Raw genomic sequence first — 17,950 nt, 5'->3', positions numbered from 1 at the left:
TGGTTGTAATCTCTGATCCGACCCGATGTTTCTCTGCAGGACATCTCCTCTCTGCTGCGATGACTGAGGCGTTCAGTAGCTGCAGGATTCAGCAGCAGCCCACATTTCAAAGTAATCATAAGGCTGATTCTGCTGCACCAGTCCTGTATTTCAGCAGGATAAATGCCACCTGTGAAGGAATTCTGTCCCAACCAACATGCAGTTAAACCTCCATCGGTGCTGAACACCTGCAGGAGAATATTAATTAAATATATACTCGTGTTGTAGTTAAGATATTTAATAACTTCCATATGAGCAAGTGAACAAAACAGGAACTTTTACTGATGTTTGCACTTTCTGGTGTTTAAACTTTTCTTCCTTCATTTACCAACCTGATCAAATTATTAAAACTTAGGTTATCAGAGGTTTATGTAAACTCACACAAGAAAACATCCACAGAGCCAAAGTTATTTGCTGTTGTTTATTGAAGAAAATGGTTTAAAACAGGGATCTGGGGGCTGTGTAAGATCTGAATAAAAAGAAGAAAAACAACATTTTACTCACAACAGAACATATAAAACTTATCAAATGTTGAAAGTGAGACATATCAGCTCATCTTTAATCTGATGACAGCAACATCTCGTAAATGTTGGGACAGCTCCATGTTTCCCAGTGTGCAGCATCCCCTCTTCTTTTAACACCATCTGTAAACATCTGGATCTGAGGAGACCAGCAGCTGGACCTTTGGGAGAGGAATGGTGTCCCGTTCCTGTCTGATGGAGGAGTCCAGCTGCTCAGCAGTCCTGGGTTCTGGGCAGGCAGCTCGGTCCAGCTGCTGGACTCTTACTGCGAAGCCGTGGTGCTGGAATAGATGCAGGATGTGGTTTGACTTTGTCCTGCTGAAATAAGCAAGGCCTTCCCTGAAGAAGACTTCTTCTGGATGGGAGCAGATGTTGAGCAGATGTTGCTCTAAAACCTGTTTATACCTTTCAGAACTGATGGAGCCTTTCCAGATGTGCAGGTTTCCAGTTCCCCCCTCATACCATCAGGCTTTGAACTGAGAGCTGATAACCAGCTGGATGGTCCCTCTCCTCTTTAATCTGGAGGACGCAGCATCAGGTTCTGACCCATCTGACCACAGAACAGTTTCTCACTCTGCTTCAGTCCATTTTAAATGAGCTTCGGTCCAGAGAAGACGGCAGAGTTTCTGGATCATGTCCACATGTGGCTTCTTCCCTGCCTGATGGAGCTTTAACCTGCATCTGTGGATGTTTCGCTGAGCTGTGTTCAGACAGTGATTCCTGGAAGTGTTCCTGAGCCCAGGCAGTGATTTCAGGACAGAATCAGGTCTGTTTTTAATGCAGAGCTGCCTGGAGATCACAGACACCCGGGACTGCTTTTAAGCACAGATATCTTCAGAGTCTCAGCATCTTTTGAAGTCATTATGTACTGTAGATTCAATGTCTTCACTGTCAGAATCCTGCACTGGTTTAGGTTGGGTTAGACAGGCTGGATGGAGTCTGGGTTCTGTCAAAATGACTGATAATCTGGATGGTCTCTAGTCCCTTTGCTGCACCTGTTCAGATCCTACCTGTGTCATTAAAAACAAACAGACTGTTTTTTGTAGTTTGCTGAACCCGAGAGACTCTGCCTCTGTAAGGTGCTCTTTTTTTATACCTGATCATGTTTCTGACCTGTTGCAAATGGACCTGATTAGTTGCATCTGTTTCTCCAGCCGTTTCTTTTTAGTTCCACTTACTTTTCTGGCTTTTGTTGCCATTTTCCAACTCGATGTGTTGCATCAGATTCAAGCTGAATTGATATTGTTCATGAAACAGTAAAATGTTCCACCTTCAACATTTGATATGTTTTATTGTGAATGAAATGTCTGTTTTTGGGACTGGAAAATGCTTGAATTCTGTTTATACTTATATTTTACACAATATCCCAACTTCTTTGGAACTGTGGCTGATTTATTTTTATTTTTTGTATGTCGCAAATCATCCCAAACGTTTCTGATTTGTGGATTTCTAAATAAAACAGCTGTTATGTGGGTTTGTATCTGCAGATATCTGCAGTCTTACTGACCTCACTGAGCTAAAATCCTTCACTAAACTGCATGTGAGGACACATTTCTGTGGGGAAAACACTTCACTCGCTTACAGCCTCCTAAAGATGGACCTGAGCCGGACTTTTCATCTTTGCTGTCCAGTCTCAGTGAGGTCCAGGTCGATCCCGGACAGCAGCTCTCCTCCGCAGGAGCGGTTCAGCAGCTCCTTGAGGGCTTCGTTCACGTCGTTGTTGAAGACGGTGGAGAAGCTGCAGTTGGGGTATCCTCCACCTCCTCCATCTACTGGAAAGGACGCCACCATCTCCTGCACCCATTTGAGCTCGCTGCTGAGCTCCAGACGCAGGGCGTCAAAGTGGTTCTGCCTCTCCTGGTAGCGCTCGCTGACGGCGGCGAGGCTGCAGCTGAACGCGTGCATGTCGTCCTGCACGCTCCTCTTCGTGGCCTCCACCTTCCTGAACTCGTAGCGGATTTGTGAGAGTTCGTGGCGCACGCTCTCGCTCTCCTCTTTGTACCAGGCCTCTTTCTCATTGTATATGGAGACCATGGCGTCGATGTCTTCCTGCAGCGAGTCGTGGGCCGCCGCCAGGTCGATGAACGAGCTCTCCATCTGGTCTATGTCCTCCACCACCTGAGCAAAGCGCTCAAAGTTGACATAGGTGTTGTTGGGGGGCATGCTGGAGTGGGACTTGATGGTGTATTCCCTCAGGCGCTTGGTCTTCAGCTGCCGTCGTTCCCGTTTCTTCGGCTCCTGAGTTTTATTTTCCTCTTTGTGCTCGTTGGACTGAAAGATTCAAGGATGGAACGGTTAGAAAAATGTGGAAAAGATCTATTTTTCAACCTTGTTAACGTGGTCATAAGATTTTCTTTGAGTTAAAAGAGATGAAATCAGCCGTCAGTGTCATAGCTTCAGTTTAGAATCTGGAGGTCAGACTCCAGCAAACAAGGAAACATCCCCTTGGAGAGTCCTCCATATGTTTCCCTTTCAGTTAGACATTAAAAAAGGGGCATTAAAATGTAGAAAACTCTCAGATTCTCCACAAAACCAAGGCTCAAACCCAGATCTTCCACCCTATAGTCACACATGCAGCTCTCTGGTCACCTCGGTTATTTACAGATCGCTGTGGTTATAATACTCTGGTTCTCCCGTCAGTTTCTGGTCGTAAACTTACTTTATATCTTTGGTATTTTATCCTCCTCAGCAGCACCTTTAGTTCAGTTTAGATGGACTTTTATAGTCTAAATAAAATGAGCTTACACCTTAAACACAGACTTTCACATTACCTTGATCCACGGGTGATTGAGAGCATCTTGAATTGTTAATCTTTTCCTAACAAAGACAAAAAAAACCATGAGTACGACACGTAAAACACAGCTTTCCTGCACTGAGACATGTTTAAATGAGATGTTACTTCTTATCCCTCTCCAGCAGCTGGCTGATGAACTTCTTGGCGAGCTCACTGGTGTGACAGAAGAACTCCTCGTCAAACTCGTAGTTTATGGCCGAGATGTTCTCCAGCGTGTCCTGTTTGGTCTCCCCCAGAAACGGAGACGCACCACTCAGCCTGGAAGGAAACAAAGAGCCGGTCACCGTCCTGTCAGACTGCGGCGCCAGCGCTGGTCGTTTGTGGCTTTCTTACAGGATGTAGGTGATGACACCGATGCTCCACATGTCGGCTTCCAGCCCCAGCGGCTCATAGTTGACGATCTCTGGTGCTTTAAAGGTGAAATAAAGGTGAAAGAGACAGAAATGAGCTTCTTCAGCTTCACTTTGACACAAATCACAATGTTTAAAATCTCTCATGTACAGATGAATGGAGAAAATCAGGTTATTTAAGTCAAAGTCATGGGAATTGGTCAAAGGGATCTGTTGGTTTCCTGAGCTATTTGAATTGTCTCTCTTTGAATTGGACTAAACTGTCCTGAACCTCATCTGTCACACCTTTCCTCACTTTGCTCTCTTTTCCCCTGTTTAATTTCTCAAATGATTTTATGTCCATGTGACATTATTGTGGTTATTAACTTGTGTTTCCCTGTTCCAGCAGGTATCCTTTGAATGGTGTTATGGTGTTTTTCCCCCCTCTTTTCCCTCTTTTCTGTCTTCTCAAACCCCAGCTGGTCGAGGCGGATGGACACCCTTCCTGGTTCTGGTTCTGCCAGAGGTTTCTTCCTGGTTCTGGTTCTGCCAGAGGTTTCTTCCTGGTTCTGGTTCTGCCAGAGGTTTCTTCCTGAGTCTGGTTCTGCCAGAGGTTTCTTCCTGGTTCTCCCAGAGGTTCCTTCCTGGTTCTGGTTCTGCCAGAGGTTTCTTCCTGAGTCTGGTTCTGCCAGAGGTTTCTTCCTGAGTCTAGTTCTGCCAGAGGTTTCTTCCTGGTTCTGGTTCTGCCAGAGGTTTCTTCCTGGTTCTGCCAGAGGTTTCTTCCTGAGTCTGGTTCTGCCAGAGGTTTCTTCCTGGTTCTGCCAGAGGTTTCTTCCTGGTTCTGGTTCTGCCAGAGGTTTCTTCCTGGTTCTGGTTCTGCCAGAGGTTTCTTCCTGTTAAAGGGAGTCGTTCCTTTCCACAGTCCCTCAGGCTCAGGACGGGAGATTGGACTGAAGACAAGTTTCGGTCCAATCTGTTGGTTTCCTTAGCTCGGATATTATTTTTAAATTGGCTCTTTATGAATTAATTGGATTATAATTACAATGAATTTAATTCCAATTGGCTTGAATTGGACTTTATTATTTAAGTGCCTTGAGATGACATTTGTTGTAATCTGGCGCTTTATAAATAAAATTGAATTGAATTGAATTGAACTGAAACGTAATGAATTTGATTCCATTCTAATCGGCTTGAATTGGACTGTAAGTGAACTGAGATGATTTTTGTTGGGCTTTAAAAAAATAAAACTGAACAGAGTTTAATTGAATAGGATTAAAACAGATATAAAAAGATGTTTTGTGTAGACACATCCAGAGCCCATTCAGCCTCAGACAGACTTTCCCAGAGTTGGGAACAATAAAGGCTCTCCGAACACCTCTGAGGTGAGGATCTAAACCTTTGAATTAGTTCTGTGATGTACATCTACTCTGTAAACATTTAGAATTGCTCCCGTTTCAGACCGGAGGCAGAAAACCCGTCTCACCTACAAACTCCGGCGTTCCAAAGATGTTTTTGAACTCGACTCCGGCTTCAATCTTGTGGGCGAGACCGAAATCAATCAGTTTGATTCTGGGCAGCGGAACATTCTTGTCCAGCAGCATTATGTTTTCAGGCTGCAGACGAGCAAAAAAAAAAGACAGAACTCCATGCCGTTAGCATTCATCAGGAGCAAAACGTCCAGGATTTTACTTCTTTTACACACCAAAAATGGATGGAAACACACATGAATATATGTAACAGAGTCAATTATACAGAAGTAATAGATTTATAATTACACAAAATAGTTATTACCCGACATGTCTGACCTACTGAGTCAATATGTGGAACGTCTTATATATTCTGGATAGTGTAGTGGTATGATTGCCACCTTCCATGTGGGAGATCCTGGGTTCAAATCCCCTGCATGAAAGGTATTACCTCCAGTAGGGGTCCTTAGGCAAGACCCCCTTAGTCTACCTGCCTACCTGTAAGTCGCTTTGGATAAAAGCGTCTGCTAAATACATAAATATAAACATATGTGTCTCACGCTTTTGCCTCTCCCCTTTTTGCTGTTGAACTCCTTGGGAGAGGAAAGCGACACTGTGGTCACAGAAATTTCAGAGTTTTAGCCTCTGTTAACTTGCTAGTGCGCTAACATATTTCTGTGTCATTTAATTTGTCGTTGATCACGACTGACCCGAGGATTTTGTTGTTTTTTACACCTTTATAAAAGGTGTAAAAAGCCTTTTTTACACCAGAATAAAAGGAGAAAGATATCCTGGTCTGGGCCTGTTCATGTTCATAAAAACACAACGCAGACAACGCTAGAAGCTAACCGGTTACATATACACATACAAATCTGTTAATTTCACATTAATGATCTTTCCTCTTGTCCAGATGCATGATGGAAGAATGTTGGAGTGACTTTTGACTCCTGCTAAAGATGTTTCCATCAAGAAGAAAAGCAAACTTATGGAATGTCTTCATAGAAAATGCTCTGGTTTGTTTCCATCAGCTGGTTTGGAGTAAATTAATTAGTGTGTAGTGTAGTCAGTAGATGGTGCTATATTCCACATGACTGTAATAAACAGAGAAACTGGAAACTAAAGTAAGCAAAACCAGAAAAAACTTTTCAACTTCCAACTTTAATAACAGAAACAGCTGGTTGATCATGTGACCAGTCATGTGAGCTACATGCTCTCTCTGTCAGAACTGAGTAACTGTGTAGCTTCCAGCATCAACTCTTCTTCTAATAGGGCTAAATCCACCTCCAGTGAGCATAAAAAAGGTTGTTTTTCTTTCAAATTTAGTGCAACTCTTCAAAACGAACATGAGAAAACGCTGATGGAGGCCACTGGTCAGCTCAGACTGTGCAGAGTCTGATGGTCTTTGGTTCTTTGGCAGGTTATCAGCCCAGCTCTCTGCTCACCACTCACAAGAAAGCTGATGGAACACAGCTTAAAAACTAAAGATTGGGTCATTATTTCTGAATAAGAATAGTGTAGTGGTATGATTGTGTGATGGTAAATTTTATCTCAGGACTGACAGACTCTCCAATCCACATTAACCATTTCTATCACCCAGACACGCTAATTGTTTTAAACTATTTACTTCTTAATTAACACTCAGACAAGATAATTGTTTTAACCTCCTGTTTCTTAATTATAATCAAGACTGCATCCTGCCCCCCTCTGGAGATGTTGTTACACATCTAAAGAACAAAGCCCCCCTCCTCAGGTATAAATGCTCTGTATTTCTTTTGTTTGGATCTTTTTCATACCATTTCCGCTGATCTTTTTCCTTGCAACGAAGAATAAAAACAACAAAAAGTAACTCTATTTCATTGCTCATCAGAGGTATTAGGAAGGAAGCGATTGAAAACTTCCATAACAATTGCCACCTTCCATGTGAGTTCAAATCCCCTGCATGAAAGGTATTACCTCCAGTAGGGGTCCTTAGGCAAGACCCCCTTACCCTACCTACCTGTAAGTTGCTTTGGATAAAAGCTTCTGCTAAATGCACTAACATAAGAAAGGCTCATTCATGCTCCTTTTTCTTGCAGACTCCATATTTTATTCTGGTTCCAGGTAACAGGTGAAATGAAATGCTGCTGCCAGGTTTTGAACACGGACTGACAGAAGTGACCGTGACACACCAATCCCAGCTGACCACCACCGACTCCCTGTGAGGTTTCACCTGTTTTCAAAGCTGTGAATGTTCCAGCTCCTGCTTACATGTCGGCCATCTCTTAAGTGTAGTTTATGCTTCTCCGTCATTTCGGCGTAGCTACGGCATCGACGTCCAAAAAACTCTAGCTACACGTCGCATTGATGCAGGCCGTAAGGGCTGTGATTGGTCCACTCAGAACGTCATTTTCGGTCTTAATGGCTGTACACGGCGAAGTAGCTCGTCAAATCGGCCCGTTGACATTCGAAAGTATCAAAAGTGTTCATCCAGTGTTGTAAATTCACCCGTTCAGCCTAGAGCTTCAACATTTCCAATAAAAGCATCTGTTCTTCAATATTAATGAGCTCCAGCTGCAAATACAGCTGCTCCACCTCATTGTTTGCTGTTGTTAACTGTGACTGGAAAAAGATCCGGCTATAACCCCTGAAGCGGCATGGCGGTGAATTGTCGATGTGACGGAGAAGCATAAACGAGGCTTTACCCTAATAGCGGACACATTTGGGCCTAATGTGGGCCACTTTTGGCACTTAAGGCTCAGTTCTGGTATTGGCAGGAGTTGTATGGGCCAGATGTAGCGAGCTGGCACTGATGCAGGTTACTATCATCGCTGTTGTCACAGTCCACTGTTTCTGTGTATTGGTTTTTCTGTCTTTTGGTTTCTTAGTCTTTGCTCTGGTTTAGTTGATTCTCAGCTCCTGTGTTCTGGTTCGGTATTTTCTTTGGTATTATTCCTTGTTTTCAGTTTTTGTCCTCAATAGCCGCATTCGGACAGAGACGTTCTAAGACCTGCCCTTCCCCAGAGGAACCGTTTCATTTTGCATTTGCACATGAGTCGGGGGCCTCGACAGCGACTGATGTGACGCAGCCGTCTGCGACAGACGTGTTACTTTAGCGCCACTCAACAACTAAACAGAACCCGGGAAAAGTAAGGAGAGAAGAAAACAACAGCACCAAGAAGCTAACATGGAGAGCGAGGAGGCCACCGTGTTCCTGGTCTGCATGGCGGTGATATTAATCATGGACGATCACATCAGGCTTCTAAGATGGAGGCTGGAAGAGCTCACAGCGAGAGTCAGGAGACGGAGAATCCAGCAGCGGGCGATACTTCTTCGTTTCATGGAGGAAAGAAGGAGAGCAGAGCGCCGCAGACAAAGGAGACGAAGTTTAACTTATTAAACAGGCGCCGGTTGGGTCCGTGTCGTATGAGTAAACATTTCAGACAAGGGGCGGAGCTACAGCCACCAAACACCTACGTCATGTTCCTGTGGAGCCCAGAAAAGACCCTGAAGGAGCTGAAATGGTTCCAGGAACTGAGGGCCGTGATCTGAATGCACGAAAAAAACGGCCCAATTCCTGAAAAGGTTCTAGGAACTGCAGAAGGTTCCTACAGTGGGAATGCGCCTCATGTTAGATTCTGTTATATTCTTGTTACTCAACTGATCAACCCTCCCAACAGCTTTCCCTGTCATTTGCCGGATCACGGATGTTGTCCTTCCTTCGTTTGTTCTGTTTGAGTTTCGGTTTTAGTTTAATTCAGCCTCGGCACCATCTTTGGTTTTCTTTTCAACGACGCATCCGCTTACCGTCTCTTTCTGTCTTCGCCTCCATCCTCTGCAAATCCTGACATTTTTTGCTCTCTGGGTATACCCCTGATTTACTTGATTGTTGCCTAAGATCATCTGAAAAGGCCATACTGATGGTTTTTAGGTCAGGAGGGAGCTGCATGTATAAAAGACTCTGCAGCGTTCATACTGACAGAGGGCGCACTCGCAATATCTGAAAAGTACGTACGTCAAGAAATATCCACGTATAAAACCCTGCACTCACAAAGTAGAATCAAGAACAGCAAATCCTGCTGCAAAGACAAAGAGGAACTTCAGGATGTGAGATGCTGATTAGGGGGAGGCCAGAAACAAATGTACTATTTGTTTGATTGTTTATCCTCTGCATCGTAACAAAAAGATAATGGAGGGGCCATGATTGGAGTAAATGTAGTCGACTCAGAGAGATGCACAGCAGCTGACAATTTACATGAACTGAGGTCACTGACACGCACTTTGACCCTTAGAGATGTGACCACATGTCCTGTGTAGTGTGTCGTGTTGGGACAAACCTTTAGGTCAAAGTGGGCGATTTTCCTGGCATGGAGGTAGTTCACCCCCTCAAGGATTTGCTTGATGAACTGTGTGGCCTCCTCCTCACTCAGGGACTCCTTCTGGGCCAGGAAGTCAAACAGCTCACCTCCAGAGACCCTGAAACACAAACACAACCAGTTGCTTGCTGCTGCTAAGACTGCAGCATCGATCAAACTTTAAACCGAGACCTTATTTCTGGCATGAAATACGTTCATCTACTCACTGAGAACAGTTTGGTGAAAGTCGGCGTCCTTCGGAAGATATTTAGATAACTTGAGTGAATGAGCTGTGCTGCAGCAGCGGGCATCGATGACGTCATCCCAGGAGATGAGTGTGTAGAAAGCCCTCTATAAGCCCCCCTGTTAGAGTTTTTAGTTGTTATCTCATGATATACCCTGTTTTACAATTATATTCCTGTGCTTTAATTGCACTCATATGCTATACCATAAAAATCATGTGGGATCATGTATGGATCTTATACTGCATTAGTTCTAATCATTGTTCATAGTCACACACACATTTCATCATGTGATGGGTATGAACAAAGGGAGATGCTTCAGGACAGAGCCTAAGAGTTTAACTGAGTTCAAACTACAAGCACAATGCCTGATTCAAACTAATTTGTAGATGTATCTCTTAGAATGATTGTCATCAAGGTCTCACACTCTGAAGTTGCGGATGTGTCTCTAAATGTTAGACAGATTCACACGCTCTGAAATTTCTATGCAACCTTTTTGTTTTGTAAAGGTCTTCCGCTTTTCTTATCCTTGAATAAAACCAGGCTGCTGCAAAAAGGGAGTCGGAGATTGCTGGAGGTTGCTTAGACACATACAAAACTGTGGCTGAAGCAGCGACGGTTCTCCCCTTTTGCAAAAGCTGAACTTGATATTGATATCTTGTGCGGTTCTTTCTGTTTAAGGTGGGACTTCGTTAATGAGAACGAAAAACCCTGTCACCCCCGATAGCCGCCAATAACAACAACACAGCAGCTATGAGCTAACAGAGCTATAGCACACGTTCATTCATTCATTCTTCTTAAAGTATTGGTGAAATAAAGACAGATAATGCCTTATTTAGAGGCTGCATCCTCTAAGCCCCGTTCACTCCGTTATATGGATCTCCAGTTATCTAAATATCTTCCGAAGGACGCCGACTTTCACCAAACTGTTCTCGGTGAGCAGATGAACGTATTTCATGCCAGAAATAAGGTCCAGGTTTAAAAATACCGGAAGTCCACATTGACATATGACAACATAATCAGAAACAGGTGCAGACAGACGCTTAACAGCAGTTCTTCCACATCCCAAAGGGTTCTACTGCATGCTTTTAAAATTACTCAGGATATGACTTTACCTCCTCTTCCTCATTGAATCAATCTGGCCACACCCACAGCAGCCTTCCCTGTAGGTGTCAGTGATGATCATTTCCAATACTGGTGTAATTCAATCATCCTTTTATACATCCAATTTGTTTTGACTGCATGATCAATAAATCTCAGTTAGATAAAGAATGAATAATGGTAAATAATTTCCCCATTTCCTATGCTTTCAGCAGTTCAGGTGCGAGTAGCTCAGAGCTTCCAGAGGTCCCACAGCAGAAGAAAGACCAAGCAAGAGGCCCTGGCATCCAAAAGTTTGCTCGCTGCAGAGACAGCAGTCCGAGGAAGTGCTTCTTGCTTGGCCTTTCTTCAGCTTTGCTCTCTGAAAGCTCTGTTTAGTCCAGCTCCCAACCTCATCTAGCCTTTCTAACCTGAGCAACTGAGCTTCTTGTTGCCTTCCATGACTCCAGCTACACTTCCCCTGTAGCTACAGGTTCTCCACCCAAACTCAGCTAACTTCTCCTCAGCTAGCGAGCTTCTCATTTAATCTGTTCCTCACAACACAAGCAGCTTATAGTCGTGCAGCTCCACCCATCAAGTGGTGAGGGATGGTTCCTCCAATGTTTTATGTAGCTCATACAGTCTGTCTGACCTCACCTTTCTGAGAGGTCAGGAACAGGTGAGCGATGGCACAAAAATGTTAAAACAAACATTTTATGGATGTTTTAAATGTTAAAAACCTGATTTTTTTGCAGAGTAGGACTCTAATGTTACCTTCCCAACATATTTAAGGTGTCTTTAACATTGTTTAACACACGTGTTCCTGGAATTCATCCTAACAGGATGACATGTAACCATCATGATTGACGACCAACTAACCTTCAAAGATCACGTTACCTCGGTTGCTCGTTCGTGCCGCTTTGCATTACTAAACATAAGAAAGATCAGACCATACCTGACCCAACATGCCCCCCAGCTCCTGCTGCAGGCCATGGTCATCTCCTGCCTTGACTACAGCAACGCTCTCCTAACTGGTCTCCTAACTGGTTTCCTAACTGTTCTCCTAACTGGTCTCCTAACTGGTTTCCTAACTGGTCTCCAGCCTGTGAAACCTCTGCAGATGGTCCAGAACGCGGCGGTGCGTCTGGTCTTGGATCAGCCTAAAAGAACACGTCCCCCCTCTGTTCATTGAGCTCCTCTGGCTGCCCTTAGCCGCCCGCATCAGGTTCAAGTCCCTGATGTTAGCTACAAAGAGCTTAGTGGAGCGGCTCCATCTACTTGAATGCTCTCACAAAGGCTTCTGTCCCAACTGGGTCCCTCCGTTGGTCCCAGGATTGTCGTCTAGCAGCTCCTACACCACGCCTAAGACAATCCAAACTCTGTTCATGTGTCGTCCCACGATGGTGGAATGACCTACCGAGCGCTACCAGAACAGGGGCGTCCCTGTCTATCTTCAAGAAGCTCCTGAAAACCCAGCTCTTCAGAGAGCATCTCCTATCCCAGCACTTACCTTGTACTTCCCTACCCCCTCTATCTCTGCACTTTATCTTTCTGCTCTTCCTTCTATGCCTGCACCCTATCTCTACTCTGTCCCCTCTGACAGAGTCGGACTCCTGGGTTCCTTCTATGGAGCTTATTGTTAGCTTTATATAAAGCTGTTATATCTTCATTTGTAAGTCACTTTGGATAAAAGCGTCTGATAAATACAGAAACAGAAACATAAAGACTTTGTTGACTTTGGGTAAAGTTGGAGAGTTAATAAAAGTGTTTGTAGTGATTCTCTGACACTCACAGCTCCAGGATGAGCACCACATCGGTGCGGTTCTCGTAGACATCATGCAGAGTGACGATGTTCGGGTGCTGAATCTGCTGCAGGATGTTCACCTCCCGCTCGATCTCCTCCCGACGCACTCCTCTCGAGCTCGCCATGCTCTGCCGCTTCTTGATGAACTTGGCAGCAAACTCCAGGCCCGTGCTTCTCTCCCTGCATTGCTTTACGATTGCAAACTGCCCACTGAAACAGATCAAAGCCAAGCCTCAAAAAGTAGGTCAAGTTGGACTAAAGCAGGGATTCACAACCAAAAGGAACATTTAAGAGTAGAAGGAGGGATCGGGTCAATGTAACTGTGGGGAGGAACCAAGCACTCGGACCAGATTTCCAGCAACATGGATCGTGCATTAACCATCTCAGACGAGGTCGCATCTCTTTTTGTGCGACTCACCAGGTTCCTGTTCTGCTTATTGTTGTGTTTAATTGTTTTGTTGTTTGTAAACAACAACAACAGCAGATGGATGAATAAATCATCAGATAATAAGGCACCAGAACTGCTTCTCAGAGATAAAAACACAATCCCAAACGATTAAAAAAAAGACCTTTACCTCCATTAAACGGAGCTTAGTTTGGACATATTTTCTCCTGTTGGTCTCTATAACCAATGCATATCAGAACCAGAACCATCATTTGGTCCTGGGTAAAGATTCCTGGGATTTCTTCTGAGATGATTTAACCACCCAGCAGGACTCCATCTCTCTGCTCTGCTGAACAGCCCCATCACACATCTTTAACTGGAGCAACATTTGTTAGCATCGTGATCTTTTATTCATTATGTTGCTTTTTGTTAAGTTTTTCAGATTTATTCGTGGTTAAATTGAGTTATTTGCCATCAAACTGTCTCACCTGTGCGGCACATTTACCGTCCAGTTTTCTTCCTTCTTTGTGAGATCATCGTTTCTGTGTTTTTGTCATTTAGCTTCTACCTTCTACCACCTGCCCCCAGGCATCCCTCCCACTATGCTGACTGTTCCCGGCCAGTTCTTTGACGCTTTTATCCAGTGGTTCGGTGCCATCTTTTCCTTCCAGTTTCTCTGTCAGTCATTCCCTTGGTTTTTTCTGTTCATAGTGTGTTGTTCCTGCCTCAGATGCACCTTCTCTTCAATTCTAATAAAGCCACTATCCATCTTCATCGTCCGACTTCTTCTTCTATCCCATCGTCACACATGAGGATTAATTCCTGTTTCTCTTTCCTTATTTTTGTCTGTCTGGAGTCTTATTTTGAGGATGTTTTTCTCCTGTTCTTCCAGCCCTGCAGCACCTTCAGTTTTGTTGTCATTAAGTTAAAGAAAGTTGGGTTTATTTAGGTTTTTTTGTCCTTAACCAGCTGTCTTTTGTGTTCTTGCCTTTAGGTCCTCATCAAGTACTCAAGTAGAAATGTTGCACTTTACTTGTTTCTTTTTGTCTTTATTTTTGTACAAAGCACTTTGTAACCCAGCTGTTGGAAGGCTATATTTGAACAAACTCCCTCCTGAATCAAGAAGCACGTATTCTAGTCTCACCAACGTCATACAGATAAATCAGATGCATCCATTAGTTTCACTAAATCATAGCAGACTGAACTGAGTTCATGAGAAGCTGCTTTATTTGGTGAATTCAGATGGACTGAAGAGGGAGCTGCAACCACAAAAAAAGTTAAACTTTATGAAGAAAAGACAGAAGTCAGGGTGAAAAGACACGGGGACTGCTGAGGCTCTCAGAAGTCATCTCTATTTTAAGTGTTTCACACACTGCTGGCACTCACACCACAAATAAGCAAACATGTAAAAGTACGGTTATAGCGCTGCTGGACTGTTTTAGCTGAGCAGTTTGTAGCTTCCTGATATGCAGCCGGTCTGAGAGCAGATAAAACTGCAGCTAAAGATAGAGCAGCCAGACATGCAGGGCAGTTGTCCGACACTGAAAGCACATGCAGCCGCTTTGTTTCTGTCCTTTTTCAGTCTGTAACTTACCAAAAATCGTAAGAAAATCGCCTGAAATGTGTCAACAAACATCACTGAGAGAAGAAGCTGTGTAAAAACACCTTTCAGGCAGCTACAGGAAAAGGGAAGAAGTGAACTATCTGTTAGTGGAGATTCTGATTAATACACACGTTTTATAAGCTGTAAAAATATAAATCACACGTTAGATATCATTTCAGACAGAATTCTACATCAAAACAAAAAAAAACATTTTCTTTGCTGTAAATCTGTAATTAAACCAGATGAAATATCGGAAAAACACTCAACAAAAGTATTTCTACATAAAACATCAACTTTTAGTCATCTAATAAATGAATGAACGACTGAATTGATAAATAATGTAAAGTTTTATTGGCCTTTATTGGCCGATCAGTTAGAGGCGTTCTCTTATGGGTCCAGTTTTCTTCACAGTTTGTGTAAATAGCATCATCTCCTTTTTTATGACACTTATGCTAACTGGCAAGCATTTAATACAGATTTTTACAAACTGTCTGAATCTTATAGTCTAACAAATGAAAAAGTTAAAACAATTATTTAGTGTTCTACAAACTGCACTTGATCACTTTGCATTGATAGTCCTGATCAACCATCATTTCTTTATTTTTTTTTAAATCAGGAAAACAGGAAACAGCTGAAACATGAAGATAAATCCAGAATCTGAGTTTGATCAGTTCTCAGCAGCTTTAAAGTGAATCTCTGGTCTGAGCTCCTTTATTCTCCAACACAGCCTGAACCCTCTGAGACAAGCTTTCTGTCATTTCTTTAAGGAGTCTTCAGGAATAGTTCTCCAGGCTTCTTGAAGGACATCCCAAAGCTCTTCTTTGGATGTGGGCTGCCTTTTGTTCCGTTCTCTGTCAGATGATCCCACACTGCTTCAATAATGTTGAGGTCCGGGCTCTGGGGAGGATTCATCCCTCCATAAGACCTGTTGCCACTGATTTTCAGTCCACTTCTTGTGTCATTTGGCACAGCTCAGCCTTTTCTCCCTGTTTCCCTTCCTTAAGAACGGCTTCTTGACAGCCACCCTTCCATGGAGACCATTTCTGATGAGGCTTGGGCCAACAGTAGATGGATCAGCTGAAGGTCCAGATGCATCTCTCAGGTCCTGTCAGGTCACAGCTGGATTTTTTCCTCTTTCTTAAGGACATCACTTTCAGATCCTGTTCATCTGCTGTAGATAGTTTTTTAGGCCTGACACTTCTTCTTTTGTCCTCCACTTGTCCAGTTTCCTCAAATGTTTTAAGGACACACTGCACACCATGCTGAGATATGCCAAGTTTTCAGCTAATAGCTCTTTGGGAATCACCTTGTTGCTGCAGAAATCCTATTTTCTGTCTGTCAAACTGTGTTTTCTTTGCTGTTTTTCATAGATGCAACTAAAGAAATGGGAACAAATTATGTGTCTTTGTGACAGGCTGCTAGTAACAAAGTGCCTAAAGATCCAGTTTAAAATGGCTTCTTTGCTAAGTTGTCTGTTCTGTGTCGACACAACACTGGTTCATCCCTTGAGTTAGGAGCCTTTTTTCTGCCTGAATGGTTCATAGGTCAGAGTTAAGTGGCTTAACAAAGAAAAAACACATCAGGTACAAGAACTGGGCTGAAAATGAGTGAAAATGCATAAAATGTCCAAAGAGAAACTCTGAAAGACCTTCAGAAAGCTGGAGAACTATTGCTCAAGACCACTTTACTTTGATATTTTGTGGTTCATAAATAACATTTTTCCTCAGTCTGATACAACAAGTTACTGCACCAGAACCTCAGAACAAAAACCACGAGTCCACCTTAAAATGTAATGTCAAATTATTTTCATTTATACTGAAACTGTGGTTTTATCAAACTACTTTATTTCGGTGAGTATTAAAATACAGAAAAAGAAAAAAAAAATCTTATTTTTGACTATTTGTTGTCAAACAGTTTCTTCTGTTCACCAACAGTCGAGTTTCCACCACAAAGAACCAGGAATCAGCGCCTGAGAGTCAGACTTTCTGCTCAAAAGGACTCAAAAACTGCTGCCATCAGTCAACATGGCACTTTTTAAACTCATAATCTCAGCTGTAGAATCAAATTCAGGTCAGTGAGTGCAGTTAGAAACGTGTCACCCTGAGTCCAACAAGCTCCTTGTCACTCTGAGTTCTTCTCTCATTGAACATAATTCATCACCACTTTAGTCCATGTTACATGCAGCATGCATGTCTGTACCTTCCCAGCTCTTCCCCAATTTCATAGAAATCCTCCACGTTCTGCTGCTTGAATAAATCCATGGCTGCAGTCTTCACTGCGGTGTTTGTATTTACAGTCACTCACTTTTCACCTGTTTGCCTGCAACCACAAACCGCACTTAAACCTGTAAAAGGCTGCCTCAACGCTCAAACAGCATGTTGTGATGTGACGGGGAGTAATGAGCGGATCATTTCTCACCGTTTTCAGGACTACTTCATGTGGTGTCAGTGGACACCATGTTCTGTCCGTGCGCGACTCACACCACGAGGATCCCGCGATATAACGCGCTGTGAGCGCCATACAAAACTCCATTCAGAAAAGTACTAATTTAACGTCGCGCTGCTCCGTACTCTGAAACCCCCAGTTGACATAATGAAAACTGAGATCTTGAGTTATGAGGGCTTTAGCTTAATTAATTTCTTGCCGAATTGATAACAACCCCGCCGAGACTCAGATTATTACCCCAAAGTGTTAAATCAGAGTAAAGCTTTGCAGATAAGTCAGTTTACTTTGACTTAATCGTATTCTAAATTGAATTTAGCGCTCTGACTTCCCTGACCATCTGTTCGGTCGGCACCTGTTGTCTCTGCTGCTGCTGAAAAGTTTGTGAATCATTTACAATATGATGGAAGGAAAAATAAAAACAGATTAAAATAAAAAAGTTTTATCAAAGTTAAAACGTCTTAGACTGAGGCAAAAGTTCGTCCTCTGGTGACCTTTACAACACACAGGGTCAACATAATCCTCAAAGGTCAACTTCTTTACAGTACCTGAACCATTGTACTTGTAGAGTTTCACCATCTCAACTGGTCACTAATTATAACAGGGGAGACAGTTATAATAATAATAATGTGATGCCCAACATTTTGACTCCAGCTCAAACTCTTACAGGACACACACCTGTGGGGATCTGGCAGAAAAGACAAAACTCCACTGATCCTCACAAGCTGAGACCTTCCAGTTAAAAACAGCCAACACACTGTATGAGACCAGGATAAATGTTAAATTCACATGAGTCTGTATACGCATAAAAGCAGAGTAAAAATCAATGAAAACAAACTGCACAAATGACCTTCAAGAGAAGCCAAAACCAAATGAGTTTGTGGCATCTTCTACAGGTGAATTGGAGTGGGTCC

At 43.2% G+C, this 17,950-nt stretch overlaps 1 protein-coding gene across 3 annotated transcripts; it reads right to left on the bottom strand.

The window, feature by feature from the left end:
• Positions 1-1,820: 1,820 nt before the first annotated feature.
• Positions 1,821-17,194, bottom strand: dapk2a (death-associated protein kinase 2a). 3 transcript variants are annotated; one of them, XM_072379899.1, is made up of 9 exons: positions 17,013-17,194; positions 16,794-16,938; positions 12,595-12,816; positions 9,463-9,601; positions 5,167-5,296; positions 3,688-3,763; positions 3,460-3,612; positions 3,332-3,377; positions 1,821-2,831 (listed from the first exon to the last, which is right to left on the bottom strand). In XM_072379899.1, exons 2-9 carry the CDS (start codon positions 16,853-16,855, stop codon positions 2,175-2,177), a joined length of 1,485 nt encoding a protein of 494 aa, XP_072236000.1. In that variant the 5' UTR covers positions 16,856-16,938; positions 17,013-17,194; the 3' UTR covers positions 1,821-2,174. The 3 variants fall into 3 exon arrangements, with proteins under 3 accessions (XP_072236000.1, XP_072235998.1, XP_072235999.1); XM_072379897.1 differs by having other exon boundaries at positions 16,794-16,913; XM_072379898.1 differs by lacking the exon at positions 17,013-17,194 and having other exon boundaries at positions 16,794-17,005.
• Between the last annotated feature and the right edge of the window lie 756 nt (positions 17,195-17,950).

The sequence above is a fragment of the Leuresthes tenuis genome, unplaced genomic scaffold (assembly GCF_036924035.1).
Source record: "Leuresthes tenuis unplaced genomic scaffold, fLeuTen1.0.hap1 SCAF_2, whole genome shotgun sequence".
Classification (NCBI taxonomy): Eukaryota; Metazoa; Chordata; class Actinopteri; order Atheriniformes; family Atherinopsidae; genus Leuresthes; species Leuresthes tenuis.
The sequence above is the reverse complement of the archived record's forward strand: the minus strand, read 5'-3'. Positions and strand labels throughout refer to the sequence as shown.

Excerpts from the sequence above, each read along its gene's own strand:
- dapk2a (XM_072379899.1), bottom strand. The coding sequence starts at position 16,855 with ATGGATTTATTCAAGCAGCAGAACGTGGAGGATTTCTATGAAATTGGG. Across the intron at positions 5,297-9,462 it reads TCGCCCACTTTGACCTAAAG|CCTGAAAACATAATGCTGCT; the intron begins GTTTGTCCCAAC and ends GCTCGTCTGCAG. Across the intron at positions 3,613-3,687 it reads GGTGTCATCACCTACATCCT|GCTGAGTGGTGCGTCTCCGT; the intron begins GTAAGAAAGCCA and ends GTTTCCTTCCAG.